The sequence below is a fragment of the Molothrus aeneus genome, chromosome 7, assembly GCF_037042795.1.
Source record: "Molothrus aeneus isolate 106 chromosome 7, BPBGC_Maene_1.0, whole genome shotgun sequence".
Classification (NCBI taxonomy): domain Eukaryota; kingdom Metazoa; phylum Chordata; class Aves; order Passeriformes; family Icteridae; genus Molothrus; species Molothrus aeneus.
The window spans coordinates 29,645,374-29,661,189 of NC_089652.1; the positions used below are offsets into that span (position 1 = coordinate 29,645,374).

The 15,816-nt window shown below is 39.7% G+C and overlaps 1 protein-coding gene across 1 annotated transcript; it reads right to left on the reverse strand.

The window, feature by feature from the left end:
• Nucleotides 1–28: 28 nt before the first annotated feature.
• Nucleotides 29–15,595, reverse strand: LMLN (leishmanolysin like peptidase). The gene is made up of 17 exons (XM_066554065.1): nt 15,440–15,595; nt 15,023–15,120; nt 14,893–14,923; nt 14,334–14,416; nt 13,755–13,872; nt 12,729–12,907; nt 12,005–12,110; nt 11,663–11,757; nt 10,818–10,935; nt 9,933–10,040; nt 9,131–9,207; nt 8,432–8,542; nt 7,588–7,720; nt 6,834–6,993; nt 5,918–6,048; nt 4,765–4,975; nt 29–4,190 (listed from the first exon to the last, which is right to left on the reverse strand). Exons 1-17 carry the CDS (start codon nt 15,593–15,595, stop codon nt 4,096–4,098), a joined length of 2,010 nt encoding a protein of 669 aa, XP_066410162.1. The 3' UTR covers nt 29–4,095.
• Nucleotides 15,596–15,816: the final 221 nt, after the last annotated feature.

A 15,816-nucleotide genomic window follows, 5' to 3' on the forward strand; every position in this document is an offset into this window, starting at 1 on the left:
CACCTCTCAAAGAAAAGGACAAGAAGAATTAATATTCTACAGATATTTTATTGAAGAACAGTTTTTTCTTCTGTTGCATGACATACCTTTTTTAAACAGTAAAATAAGGAAACTTTTACTCCATAAATAACACAAATTAGCCCTTATATCTCAGTCCAGCCAAAATCTGTGTAAAATACTTAGTTCTATATTTACATTCTGTACCAAAATAGGAAACACATGTTCAAGGTCAGCCAGTTCTCTCAAAACAGTTGTTTTATCTCCAAGGTAAGCTTCACATTAAAAAGGCAACATTTGCACTTTGGAAGTCTGGTAATGTAAGATCCTGTTATTCAGTGCACAAACAGCCCCAAATCCTGCAGAGCAGTATATACATGCAGGCAGGCACCCACACATCCAAACAAGCTAAAAACAGGGCTTCAGTCTTGCAGGGAAAACACCTTGAGCTGCTCAGCTGGCTGAAAGTCACTCCTTGGAAATGTGGGGAAGGAAGGATGTACACCTCCCTCTCTACTGAATATCATCAAGCAGAAAGATGTGCAGGACAGGAAGATTTAAAAACAACTGGTCTCATAAGGGATTGTGGATATGTCTGCTCTCAGACATCAGTCTCCCCAGTTTATTAGAGCTCAGCAGAAAGAATGAGCTGTGTTGGACTGACAGTCAATTAATGGGGGATATAATTCAGTAATTAACCTACATCAAGGGCCGTGACTGTATCCCAAGACCTCAACTCATTTCAGAAGGAATGAATTGCTGCTTTTCCAGGTGATTCCAGCCAAAAGCTATCTTTCCTCCTGATAATTGCAACACTAGAAAAAATGTGTTCCTAAAAGATGACTTGCTTCAATTTCTAATTGAAATTATTTGAACTACTGGGACCAAAAAAAGACTGCAAGACTAATTTACTTCCCTAAGCAAACATGGAGTACTTTAAAAGAATTATAAAGTTAAAACTGTGGACACTATACACTGAAAATGTTTCTGTTACAGATGAGCAAACTCATGCATCTCAGCACAACTTCCAGGGCTCCTGCTGCCCAGTCTTCTCTGGTGGAAACACAAAGCTTAAATGGGCTGTATTTCCAAGTTTTCACACTTAAGAGATGCAATAGGAGGGACTGGTCATGTGTGGTCAGGACACCTAACACAGCAAACTCTGCTTTTATTTAAAAGAATTCTGAATTTTATGGCAGAAACTACACTCAAGGCTACATAACTGAGCTGCTTAAGCTACAATTTTAGCTGTGTTCTATACTCAAAAATGGCTTATGCTTCCTACTGTAGTAATTTTACTCTTAAAAACCTGAGACATGATTTGACTTAATTGATGTTAAGATGTGGAAGTTGACAGCAGGCTAAAAGCTGAATGCAAAGACAAACAGAACTGAGGTAGTCAGCTTTACTCAAATATTCTGTATGACAGCTACCAGTTCATTGCCACTTTAAGTTGACACATTCCCTGGCAGTTCCCACAAGGCTACAGCTGCTAGCAGCTGCTAAGCCACTGGTGGGATAGATGATGTTGCATTTTTCTGACTAAAGTACATTCCACGCCCGACCCCCCAAAGTCACGTCCAGTTCTGTGCCACAAAGAAATTACAACTGAAACCTCAGATTATTAAGGCAGTAGCAGTTTTACTTCACTGGATTCACTGATGCAGCTGCTTAGCAGGTACTGGTGAACCTGACCACAAGAGCTCTAACAGGCTGACAGATTTTTTTTCCCTTTCAATACAAAGCACTACATCCCCTTTCTTTAATTAATGCATACAATTCAGAAGTAGGTAAGTATCAACTTTCTAACCCATCTTTCAATTAATTCTCAGGAAGAGAGATTAAAAGAAGAAAAGCCCTCAAGATAAACAACTGTGTAGAAGATAAAAATATTCAATTAAATATGACAAATCTCACACTTAGACAAACAGGAGACCAGCATATCAAATACTGAGCACAATAAATTAACACCAGTTAAAAAGTTTAACAGTTATAAAGTTAACCAGAAAGTTCAGACAGTGCAAACATTTCACAGTAAGAAAAAATAACCAGTAATTTCTTTTCAAGTATCAAAAGCGTTGTTGTTGAGTGATACCATTTCAACTGCATTATTGCACAACAGACAAAAAATACAATATCAACCTCTGGGACTTAAGATGTATTCTCAAACCTTTATGTTTTCCAGGTATCAGTTTACATTGACTGTTTTGTGGTTATATTAAAATAATTAGTCATCACTTATCAATCTGAATGTTTAGTAATTCAGTTTGTACAATTTTAAAGCCTTTGAGTCCTGACCTGTATTGCTTCTCCAAGACACTGATTTAAGGCTAGCCCAGGCCTTGTGTAATTCACAGCAAGCTTAACCTGCAGTTAGGAAGGAGAACTAGCCCAGTGCAAGGTGCTCTCAACTGTGATGTCTTTAGACAGTTTAAGGTTGCACCTTACTCTCTCAGCAGTGTCATAAGTTTCCTTAAATAAAAAAAAATAATAATAAAAAACCCCAACAAAATCAAGTCCAGTAGGCACAAAGAATTTCTTACAATCATGATGGAAGTCCTATTATTACAGTATAATTGTACCTAAAGTTTTACTCCATCTCCCTGCTTTCCATTTAGGAAAAGGATCCAGTCACTGACAATTATAATGCCACAGAACATTTAAGAAGCAGAGTTATATCATCTTTCTCCCTATATCTGCATTTTTTAGTGCAATGGGTATGTCTGCCCCCTTAAATTTAACACTTTTCCAGGAGTGAAAACTGTCCTAAAACGACAGACAGTGGATTGAACCACAAAGAGTTTCTTTACCTCTGAACAGGATTATTTGTAAACACATTATAGTCAGAAATAAATAGAAATAAAAGTCCTATAGAGCAGCTGTCCTTACCTTGACAGATTTTACTAATTTCCTTCCTCTTATATATTTTGTCATCAAGTGATTAATTTTGTAGCAAGGTGTGCCCTCATGTGGCTCAAACCACCTGATTCTCAGCTTACTAAAAATACTCAAATAATCCATAATATTTACATGTCCAAAAAGAGTAGAGGGAAGAAAAAAAGAAAACAGATTAGACTTTCCTTCCACATTCAATATAGTTTTTGGTCTAGAGACATCAGCATGATCCTGTAAGATTATAGCTGCCATTGCTACTGGTTTGCTCTTCAACAAGAAGTGAGAACACCTGCAGTAATATTCATACTAGTTTTGAAACAATAATGCCATTATTTGAGAAACAAATCAACAAAATAAAAAATAATCATAAATCCGATAAATCCTGTAAATCCTATCCCAAATTTACAGTATCAGTACTGAAATGCATTTGCCTGGCAAAGTCTAGACGATATTCAAATGTGATGTATTAAATTTCACAGTAGAACTGGCTAAATGAAAATGGGATTTCTAGACAGTCGCACTGGTTACCAGTCTGAAATTGCATTTTGTGCACGTAGGAAGATGTAATGAACCCCAAGAATTAGCTGCTTTACCTAGCATGAATTCTGAGAGGGCTCAAAGCTGCAGAATACAGTTGTGGAGGCATCTGCCAACCACTGGTTTATCCAATTACATTCTTTCCTCCCCCATAAATTGTAAGAATTAAAAAAACAAACAAACAAATTACCAGCCTCTTTAGGCCTTGGTTATCAGCAGTGATGACAACTGATTTTTACATGGCTTTTGACTAAACCACTGAGGTATATTTCCAGTTTGAGGATGCTTTGCTACCAATCACACAACAGACATAACAAAAAAACAGCCGTCAGTTCTATTACAGAGGAGTTCTCATTTCAAATCTTGACTGAGCTGCCAGGTAGTTTAAAACAGTTGGCAAAGTGGATCTTGTTACTGCGTCAAAAAAACCATAGGATGCAATTCAGGAAAATACTGGCACTTATTGAGATGACAAGGTAAATTTTCCTCCTCTCAAAATTCTACCTGCTTTTGTCAACACTTCCCTGACTACTGTGTGCAGCAATACTTGCCAGGGGAGATGAGGTTCAGCAGGAGAAAGCTGCCTGCTGAGACAGAACCTCCGTGCTCCACAGCAAGGAGGGCAGCAGGATTATCTCAGAACTTCTTGTTGCCCCAAGCTCAAGTCTATGCGCAGAGAAACAATCCTGTTAGCAGGGGAACTAAGTTGGCCACCAGCAGCCAAAGGGTTACAACCAGGCTGGATGAGCAGGAGCATAAGTCTAAAATTAAAAAAAAAAAAATTTACATTTAAAGACAAGATAAAATAACAAAGAGAACACTAAAAACCACCAAAAAGTTAAAACAAATTTCTTGACAAAACTTTAACTGGTATTTAGTGAATTCAGCTTTTTATCTTCCTCAAAAAGAAAACTGACTCTCATCTTTCTGCATTACAACATGAACATTATCAATAGGAAATTATACAAGTGAGAACTCACTTTCCACCAAGGTGATAATTTTTAGGATTGTAATAACAATATGGCCTTCAAAACACAGGTGAGATTTCCTGATAAATTCCCAGGCTAAAGCTAGATCTCTGGGATGATTACCAGAAGGAGATGTGAAATGAAGGCGTTATGTTTCAGACACATTTCTCCTGTGTTAGTCACTGTTCTGCACGACTGCACAGCAACACACAGGGCACCTTTCCTATTTCCTTTGCCTCCTACACCTAGGATCTTAAAATAGCCATAGCCTTCCTTTCCTGTTCCTGACAGTCAGAGCTGACACAAAGCTTTGACGTTTTCAGATATTTAATATCGAAGTTTGACTTCAGCAAAAAAGGCAACCTACCAATGGGTGCAGCTCTTGTTAAGTTAGAAGCTGGAGGATCCCTCTCTGGGGGACAGGAGTCACAGAAGTCTGAACAGACTGGGCAAATCAGATTGCCAACGTGTATCCAGCCATTCATCTGAATGCTCACAGTCAACACCTGGCCTGAGCGGCTGCACAAGTACGCAGTGTCCTTGACCCACACGTGCAGCCCTTGTGGAGAACAAGAAACCTTCAAATAAAAGAGTCAAGTCTGTATTATGATTTATTGCAGCATATGTCACAGTTGAGACAGCCACAATACACAGAATATCATAACACAATTACAGAAGGCTTCAACCCATTCAGAGTAACACCAGACCACTTCAGAAGGCTTCAGTGTCTGCCCTTCTTGTTCTTTAGCCCAGCCTTTTATCCCCTCATGTTGATGCACTGCACCTGTGTGCCCTCTGCTCCCTTTGGTGGTTGGTCAGTGCCCCTGGGCATCCATGGCTCATTGCTGTCAATGCTGTTCACCTGCTTCTCACAGCTGTGCCCACTGGGGATGAGGCTCAGTGAGGCAGCCCCACTCCCAATTACCACAAACTGTGCACCTACAGTGATTTATCAGAAGCACAGATTAAGTGCAAGATTTTTAATGCAATCTGGGCAACTACAAGATTCAGGAATGCTTCTTCAAAGCACTGACTATACTCTTTTTGTGCAATTATGCAGATCATCAGCTGAGAATCAGTAAAACTTGGCTTCTGCTAATGACCACTTTTCAGAGTTGTGCAGTTACTGAACGTGACACCTTTAGTGAGATTGTCCCAAAGAAAATGAGAAGTGACATGTGCACAGTGCTTTCCACCTCTGAAAAATCAGAGTGACTAATTAATATTAAGCTTCAACAACAGAACATTTCATATAAGTATTGCTTCTCAGCTGAGGATAAAGTGCCACGGGGTAAGACAGATGATGTCCCTAGTGAGACTGGAAGCCATACCAGCAGTCACACACTTAACTATCTAAATTACAGGCTTATGCTTGGAAGATTTTTTTCAAAGTGTGTTATATGATCCACAGATTACAATGCAAGTGAAAAATTCTAAGTCACAACCAACATTTTAAGCCCGACTTTTCCCTTTAGGGTTTTTAAAAAAGAAAACCCACTAAAAATCCAACAAATACTTACTTGATAACATCCACTACCCCAGTCAGGGTAACTGAGTTTCCTCCTGCACTGTTCCATAACAAAAGCAGATTTCTGAATAAGACATACAGAGTTTGGTCCATATTTCTCTGCACCATAGTTTTTGGTAGGATCTAAGGTAGAAGGAATACACTGAATTACAAGTTAACCAGAGGAACAGAAAGCCCACATCAATTTAAAAGGCTATCTAATCAATGTCCCCACATGCAATTCAAGGTTTACTTTGGGAAAATTTCAGACCCTGAATTATTATCTATTTGGGAATTATACAGTCTTGAAAATAAGGTGGGAAGGAACACAAGATTTAAGAAACAAACAAAAAAATCAACTAACCACAAAAAAAACCCCACAATGAGTAAGCATTTCTATCAGAAAGTGGTTATGTTTACCCTCAGGGAATGCCAGCTGTGATTACTGGTTTGAGGGCAGAGGGTGTTTGTTTTTGACACAACTGCACAGGCAGGTAATATCCTACAGCATTCTGGAGCTCTGCAATACTGACCATGCATGCATTACACTAGGAGACAAGCCCATGTTCTGGTCACAAAGACCCTGGCCTTGAACAAAATACCCACAAAGGTGAAAAGTGCAATCACATTTCAGAGCCTCAATAAACAACACTTTCTCCCACCCCCATTCTTTGTCTTGTATTTGGGTCATTTGGGGTAGGTATCTGTTCACTCCTTATGCAATTCCTGCATTAGATATGTGAGTTTGCCTCAGGTGTACACAATAGCTGTGCTATGCTTCTTAGCACAGCACAGTGTTGACACAGCTGGTGGTGTGAAACCTCATGAGTGAAAAAATTCACATGCAATTAGTCTGAACATGCGGCGAGTCCATTCCAAATGAACAAATGCAATCTCTGCAAAACCACCCTGAAGTCCTGAATACTGACCTGGCTGGTTTTCAATTATTCTACAGTCTGAACTGCGTTGAAATTCACCACTTAAATGCCAGCTGAACTCCTGACTAAAGGGACAATAGTCAGCAATTTCTACTGAGCCACCATAGTAAGGCAGTTCTTCTGCTGGTACTCCATTAAGATTGTCAAAGTACTGCAAAGCAAAATACAGCAGTGAAGCAGTTTGTGCAAAGGCAAGAGTACAGCTGTTTTTTTAAATAGACCAAAGCACTACAGTTGCAAGAACATCAGCTGTTACTACTCAGGAATGCTATTAACAGCACCTTACAATACCCATGAACCAGATGAGCCAGAAGTATTTAAGAATACATAAATAATGCAGAGATTCACATCTGCATGCATCCAGCTTCTGTCCCTGATTCTCCTCTGTAATAATTACATTCTTTGGAATGTAAACAGAACAGATTTCTTAGTGTGCAGTGACAAAAGGCAGAAGACTGGGGGAAGAAATCCCTCAAACAAGATATTTTGGGGGATTCTGTTACATTGCAACATTTCTATCTGGTATTTGGCTAGATAGCAAAGCAACATAATTTTCTTTTATTAAGATCACAAGGGGTTTTTATCAGTCTTCCAATTCCTTGTAATAAACTAGGTAGACATTTTTCACAGTATCTACTGTCATCTGATAGTTCAGAAGAAAAAAAACAGAAACAAATACAATCATCAGGCGGCAAAGCTCAACAATGAAACGCTTCAGTTATTTGTAAAGTAGGATCCATTATACCTGATATTCCTGAGGTAACTGCTTTGGAAACTTCTGCAAGTTGCACACTGCTACTGCTCTTTGGTCCTGTCTGCAGGTTAACTGCAAAGGATTACTCCTCAAAGTGTTGCAGTATGGACTGATTAATTGCTTCCTCAAAAACAAAAAGCAAGCCAACAAAACCAGAATAAAAATCACATCAGATCAATTAAACTGCTTTACAAAAGCAGCCTGCCAAGACTGTTCCCATTCTCCCCTAGACTCAGTCAATCACACAAAGAAGCACTGACCTCTTCTCTGGAGGCTTGTTTTTCTTATTTGTCTGGTTTTGACCTTTCTGATTTAAAGAATATCAAAAGCCAGCAAACAAAGTTACAATGCATTCAGCTATTTAGTTTTAATGACACAGCTTTGTAAATTTTAAAGAACAAAAAATATAAGCAAAACAGGCCCACTATGCAGCTGTGTCCTAGAAATGTTTGAGGATTGTAAAGAACAAACAAGGTTGTAAGGAACAAACATGGCAGGCTGTGTTGTGAAGATGGCTATCATCTCCTTCAGTTGCTTTAAGTCCAGCAAAATGACACAGGCAGCATTCCCAATTAAAAGGGACAAAATAAGAAGGCAAACACTTTTAGAGTAAGTCCTACCTGTCCTCTCTAAAGTGCACCCTTCTCATGTGTAAATGCATTCTACACCATTAGCCTCTGTATTTACTGTAATTGGGTGGGATGCAGGGCAGCATTCCTTTTTGATCTCTACCAACTTCTACCTCTTTTTACTGAGTTACATTTGAAGGACAAATGTAAACAAGCATCAGGGTTTCCTCTTTATTTTTAATTTTTTTTTAAGACTGTATTCTTACTTTTGTCTCTTCTGGTCAATCCAGAATTTGCAGCTCTTCATTACAAAGTCACAGCCTTTATTGCGTCCCCAGTCTAATTTCTCTGCCATGCTGTAATTTGCTTTATACCATCTGTAAAGGTATTTTGAAATGAGAATATAGTTACTTCAAAAATTACTATTCTGATTAATAAAACAGCAGTTCAAAGAATTTCATATTATGCCTTAAGGTTTTCAAATTAAGAAAAAGGGAAACTGCATCCCCTTCTGCCTATAGGAAAATACATTATGACTTCACTATTTTTTGAGTCACAATGAACTAGAAGAAAACTTTGTGATCTGCAAAGGGACAATGCATATGGAAAGATGAAACCTGAGTCAATTTCTGCTTTCTATCTGCAAGAAGAACTGAAAAAAATAATCAATATGTATTGCTGCAATTGAAAGAAGACTTACATTAAAGAAAAAGTAAATGCTACAAACAGCACTTTGGATTGCAATGCCTGGCTTTTTAAGGCTAGATTAAAAATGGGTTTTGAAACATGTGAAGAAAAAGTAACATACAAGTTATGATTCCTTGTCTAATTTAAAGCTAATTATACTAATCACCTACTCTGCTGCAGAGGAATAAGCACAAGTGCATCAATTTGAAATAAAATCAAGTACAATGCAAACCAAACACAAATGAACTAAAACCCACCCTCCCATTCTCAATTCTTACCCAGTGTCTTCCATTAATGCTAAGGTGATCCTGGAAAAGACTCGATTCTGAGTGTGGGATCCAGTCATTGCTTCATTCTGAAAGTTACCAGTTATGATTGGTAAGCCACTCAAAATCATTATTGTAAGAAAATACTTCTTAGGGAAAAGCATTTTATTTCTGTTCTCTTTTTACTATTGACAATCAAATCCCATACTCCTTCATAAAAAGACTGTCCGGAAGCATTTCCCTTCTTGTTTACCTCACTGCATAAAACAATGACTAGATAACGTAACTCTGCCAAAAATATCACACAATGCTAAGTTACAAATAAAAATTAGCTTAAATGCCAAGAGGGAAATAAGTGTTTCCTTGGTCAGGCAAGGTTCTGGAGGAGCCAGGGCAAAAGCTAAAGCCAGAGCATGTGAAAAAAGATGAAGTCAAGGTAATAAATAGAATGATGAGGTATTTAAGAGGCAGAGGGCAACAAAACTCAATTGACTAAAAGGAATAACCCCTTTGCCCTGAAACAGGAGCAAACCTTCTCAAAAGGGTAAATGGCAGACAGGAGTAAGAGACATTTAGCTTTTCATTAACACTTGATCTCATACTTTGAGATTTAGCAAGAAGGCTAAAAGACAGATGTATCTAGAAATTGGACCTCTAAATATTTAAATATCGAGTACTGTTTGTGATGTATTTCAATGAGGTTTGATACTCATGCATTTTCAAGGCTCCAGTAGGTACCACAATAAACCTAAAAATCAAGGCACAGGGAGCAGACATTTCCATGTTCCCTTCCATTCCTAGTATCAGCAGATACCTCCAACAATCTCTTCTCCCAGTGATTGAGTTCAGTACCCATGCCACCTTGATTTTCAAGCTCCATTCCTTCTAGAATTGGACAATTAAAATGTTTTCGGGCTTCTTCCTAGAAAGAAAACATTTCAACACAACTCTCAAAATACTGAGATGGATACCCATGTGCAGTCCTAGTGCTCTAGAATTACCTATTAAAAGTATTTCAGCTTTTCTTTTTCTACTATTTTATTTTCTACTCAGAGGCTGACTAGGCAAGCAGCCCAACAGCAAGGCTATCATAATATCTACTCATCTCCTTGAAATAAATGAGGAAAACCAGGGATAATTAATCCATGTTTGCTCTATATACTGTCTTAGATTTAAAACAAAAAGATTATTTGTGGCCAAATGCGATTAACACTATGACTTATTTCCAAATCCAATTTGTTAACACTTGAGCATATGTTCTGCTGAGGGCACAAAGAGAGAGTCTGACTCGTGGGAAGCAAGAAAGATTTCCAAAAATCCTTGAGGAATTTCTTTTTAAACATGATAAAATATTAATATTAAAGGAGCGGGAGGTGTCTTAAGTCTGTAGGAAAACACCTAAAGACTAGGATTAAGGAATTTCTTCAACATCTGTTTTGCTTAACCTTTTATAATTTACCTTCCAGTCATTTCATTTCCCTTCATTTTCTCTTACTGTGTCAATTTATTTATTTCATACTGTCTCTCACTCATTTTCTACTTTACTTTAGCTACGCCCTCTCAATTACACAATGTTAATGGCACGGGCTTTGGGCCATGCTTTCAGGGAAGAGCATTCTTCAAGAATAAGAAATATTTATGACTCCAGAATATCCTGGCAACCTTGGCATACAAAGCTTGAAAGGTAATGCACACTTACGATGACCCGAGGTGTCACCAGAAGATGAACAGCATGGCGCAGCATTTTGCCACCACGTACGTCCCACAGCCTCACTGCTTTATGAACAACTTTATTGCTCCATTGATACAAACCTAGGCTGTAAGGAGAAGGTTTGGTTACAAATCCTTCCCACAAAGACATGTTACTGTGCAAAGATCTATCTCCATAAGAAACAGAATCGTGGATAATCTCTATACTCCCTCATGCTTTCTGAATTTAAAAATTTCATTATATAGCATTTCTCCTTTTTAGGATGTGTTTATTAGACACACAACTGATTTAACAAGGCAAAGGAAGATTAGTTATAGACTCAAGGCGCATTTTCTACAGTTACCAAAAATGTAAGAAATTAAATAAAACCCCTCAGTATTGCTATTGTAACAAAAAGCTCTCTACCCTTCCATCTCCTAGAATAATATCTACAATACCAACTAAAAAATGAAAAAAAGCATGCAAACTGCTAATTCTGTAACAAATCAGGAAATTCACATAGCAGATTTCACACATCAGATGTTATGCAGAACCATATATCTTAAAAATGAACTGCACTGACATTAGGCAGCATGGATAATTGTAAGGCTTAACTTCCAGCCTTCTGATAAATAAAATCCTGTCTTAGTTTATAGTACATGTGGATATTTTAAGTCCTTAATAACAATGTAAAGAAAGACTAGAGAGTCACCACACACCACTGTTTGAACATTACAAAGGAAAGGCACTCTAATAATGGAATGAAGTTGGGTTTTTAACAGGGAAGAATACATCCTGAAAAAGCAACGTGAAAACATCCTTCACTGAGAGTACCAAGAGGTCCAAAAAAATACCTTTCATTAAAAGGAGGAAGTCCATCTGCATATCTTGGTGTCAAAGGTTTTCCATCATCATCACGATAAAATGCAAACAGTCCAGCAGAGAAACCCTTCAAGTCAAAAAACAAGCACATGGAAACCTTTGGTAAGACATTCATATACAAAGTCAAGCACCATGAAAGAGTCCCCACACCCACCAGAGACACCCTGGAAGTACAACACTCCAAGGCAATTAACACAGATTGAAGGAGGCAAAGCAAGAGCTTCTCTCCACCAAACATCCTTCTCTAGGCAACAAGCTGGAGGCATGTGAGCAAGCAGGCACTCATTTCAGGGCAGCATTTTACCAACCCTTACCAATGCATGGATTATCTCATGTTTCACTGTAGACAACATGCCAACAAATTCCTGAGCTTGTGTTGAAATCATGTTTGGACACAAGTTAGCATATCCTGCTATTGGCCTGGAAGAGAGTTTTAAAGTTAAATGGTTTTTGGAAAAATACTACAAAATTCAAATAATTATTCATTTGAAGCAGCAGAAGACTTAAAGAAGATACAGACTAATGTAAAAATATGTCCTTCCCATTAATTTATAAAAATCTGTTAACAACACAATGACTAGTTTACTGTTGGTATGGGGAGTGGTGGGATGGGGTCAATCAATTTCTATATTCAGTATTCTGCACAGGTGTCAGTGACAAGGGACCTGAATTTTAGGTAAGATCCTAGGGGAGGTACAAAGACTGTGACAGTAACTACAACTGACTGGAAACAAAATATAAGTAGGAACTTGCATTCTTTAAGTGTGTGAAATCATTACATTCACCTTAAGAGAAACAGGATCTTGAGAAAAAGTTTAGGCATTAACAGTGGAGGATCAGCTCTGAGTCCTGTGCCTCAACTCTGCAAGTTAAGCACTATTTGATGGGTTTGTGATTTTACATAAATGTAGTGCTTGTCCATGATGACTCCTCCCTTGTTATACAACAAAGGCAAACACAACCAAATTCCACATTCAAACAATCAAGAAACTTGAAAGCTTAATTAAAAAGAGAGTTTGCAGCAGAGGGAATACTTGCCTGTCCATTTCAGCTTCCAGTTGGCAGTAGGCTGCATATGCAATGATATTTTCATGGCCACACCTGTCAGTAGTGAGAGCACTAACGTAGAGCACAAAGTCAGCATCTCGAACCCCCTCCTGCTCGGGGAAGCCCGTGGGCCTGCGGTGCCAGTCGCTGTCATTGTACACCCTGCATTGCTGTACAGTGTGCAAAGGCAACTATTAAAATACTTCACTTATCACCAACATTTTGCATGACACAATTCAATTAGCTTGAAGCCAAGAATAAATCCTAATAGACAGCAGAAATAAGACACCCTGTGAAGAGCAGCAAACAAAACCAGAGCCAAGGAATAACTTTCAAATGACTAACTCTTATGATTTATTAGACACAATGAAGGTGGCAGCTTTAAAGAAACAAACAAACAAAAATCCAAGCTTCCCAGGATTAGCACCCCACATTTCTTATAAATTAAAAAAAAATCTTGGCTCACAAAATTAGTATACATAAGTAGTAACAGCATTTCTCATGTAATCTTTTTTTTTAATGATACACTTGAAACTTCCAAGTTAAAGAAAAAAACCCAGAAATCTACTGATCACATGCTGTAGTTGAATCAAGAAAACAAGTCTGAAGCACTTCTTGCACCATGCTCCTGAGTCAGTGGATAAACTCTTCAAAAAAGGTCTTAAAAAATCAACTATTAACTCTGTGAAATACCAACTCATTGACCAAGGTGAATAACAAAGTGACTAACGGCAATTTAACAAGCTCCAAATCTCATCCTCTCCTTGCAGGCCATTAGAACACAGGCTCAGGAGACAGTAACCAGTTCCTGTTTTTTTTTTTTTAATTTGAGTTTGAATTCAACAACATAAACTACAGAAACTCACACTAATTTAAGTTTTTCTGTTCTTTCATTCAGACTTACTGATGTCCAGCAAACAGGTCACTTATGCACAATGACCAATATTCACTTTCTCATTAATTATCATACACAGTAATATTTCAAAGATTAGGAAACACTTGGACAGCTGAGCTTACCTGGAGGTGTTTCTCAGGAACTATAACTGGCCCACACCTTGTATGGTCTGCACAGGCTTTTTGGCAATATCTGTGAGGGTCAGCTTTCCTCCTTAAATATTGGTTTGTCACACATTGCCTTCAATGAAACATGAGACAGTCAAGGCTTTTATTTTTAAAAGGAACTACAGAATAGTCTTACAGAACTCTATTGGTACTTGATATAACTTGAACAGTGAAAATTGTTAATTACCTTACCAAGGAAGACATAATGCTTCCAGTTGTTAATGGAGCATCCACAGGCTCAAAGAGAGATTAGAACCAGGCTCATAAATGGGGGTACGCATAAAAGAAAACTGGCAGCACATGTAGCTTTGAATATCTACAATTTCAATATTTCAATTGCTACAACAAATGCAGGTGTTGTTTGTGGAAGACTGGCAGATTTGTAAAAGAGCATCTGCCACTGCCACTGGATCAGATGGGTCACTGATCTGATTCAGCAGGGCATTTCCTACACTCTAATCTTCTTTTAAAGGCTATGCAGCACAGTGTTAAATATCAACTATAGCAAGTGATTTTCATCAGACTTTCACAAACCTGCTTAGCAATATAGCACCGGCAGATTTGCGCACTTGAAATGTTTTCTCCAAGTAAGATATAGCTTGTGGGAAGAGTTTGTTCTGAAAAGAGCAAAAATCAGAGTCACCCAGTAGCAGTGCAGACACACCTCACCCCAAAGGCATTAACCACCAAGTTACATAAAACTTGCTAGATATTCTGGTATAGCACAATAGGGGAAAGCCTGACACTCTCAGAAGTTCAATTATTACGAACTTTGTTTCAGTATTTCCATATGTTGTTATTGGACTGAGAAAATGGGAAGGAAAACAGTATTAATTAGAATGTACAGCTTCAAAGAGGCTTTTGGAAACTATATACACATTTCTCACTAATACATTTGTACCTTGGGATATAGCAAACACCATGCAGCAGAACTCTGGAATTGTTATGGAGGTATAATCTATACACAAAGCTTTGGTTTCCTGGACTAGGGGAATACTAAATTGCTGGCATTCAAGGTTTTAGTTAAACCGGCCTTAAACTTAATTTCATCTATATTACATACAAACTAAAAGGGGAAGCAAATATAACATACCTTTATAAGGTGTCTTTTCTCAGGCAGCAAACTATATTTAAAAAGCAAAACAAAGGAGCTTTAGTTCACAAGGTTTCCATTCTCAGCCATAGGGAAAAAAAAAAAAAATCTGCCACACCATTATACTCACTCCTCAACGCTTCTGTCATACACAATCTTAATTCTTAGCTGTTGATCCACGTTTCTCTTCGAGACGTGATTTTCCTTTAGAGGAACTTGATAGACGACCTGGCAGGGAGAGGCACGAGGCGGGATGAGGCAGCTCACCCGGACCGACACCGCGGCCCGGCCTCGGCTCCCTCTCGCCGGCAGCACCGCTCCGTGCCGGCCCCCTCCAGCCCTTCCCGACACTTCCCTCGCCGCAATGGGATGCTCCGCGCCCGCCCGCCGTCCTTAGCGCCCACAGCCGGGGCTGCGGGGCCAGACCCGGCACAGCCCGGCCCGGAAAAGCCGAGAAGGGACGGATCCAACAGCGGGAACGGCCAACAAGGGAGCCCCTGCCCTCTAACACCCCTCGCGGCCGCCTGAAGACCCCCGGCCATCCCACCTGGTCGCCGGTGGGTACGCGATGGTGACAGGAGGAGGAGGCGGAGGTGCAGAGCGGCAGCGGCAGGAGCAGCAGGAGCCCAGCGGTGAAGGCCGCGAGCGGCGGGCGGCAGCAGCGGGTAGACCAGGCGCGCCCGCCGCCCGGCTCGGCGGCCATTTTGGAGTGCCCGTCCGCCGCGTCGCCATGGCGGCAGCGCCGGGGGAGCGGCCTCCGCCAATGGGCGGGCGGGGCGGGAGCAGAGGGCGCTTCTGATTGGACGCGGCGCCGCGAGAGGCGGGGCCAGGAGCTGAGGGGAGGCGGTGGCGGACGCGGGCGGTGCAAGGCCGGAATCACAGGAGCGGGAGGGGGGGACAGGAGCCCCCTGAGGGCCACCGCTA

Excerpts from the sequence above, each read along its gene's own strand:
- LMLN (XM_066554065.1), bottom strand. The coding sequence starts at position 15,595 with ATGGCCGCCGAGCCGGGCGGCGGGCGCGCCTGGTCTACCCGCTGCTGC. Across the intron at positions 14,924-15,022 it reads TATGACAGAAGCGTTGAGGA|TTTGCTGCCTGAGAAAAGAC; the intron begins GTGAGTATAATG and ends TTTTAAATATAG. Across the intron at positions 10,041-10,817 it reads TGGTGACACCTCGGGTCATC|GAAGAAGCCCGAAAACATTT; the intron begins GTAAGTGTGCAT and ends TTTTCTTTCTAG.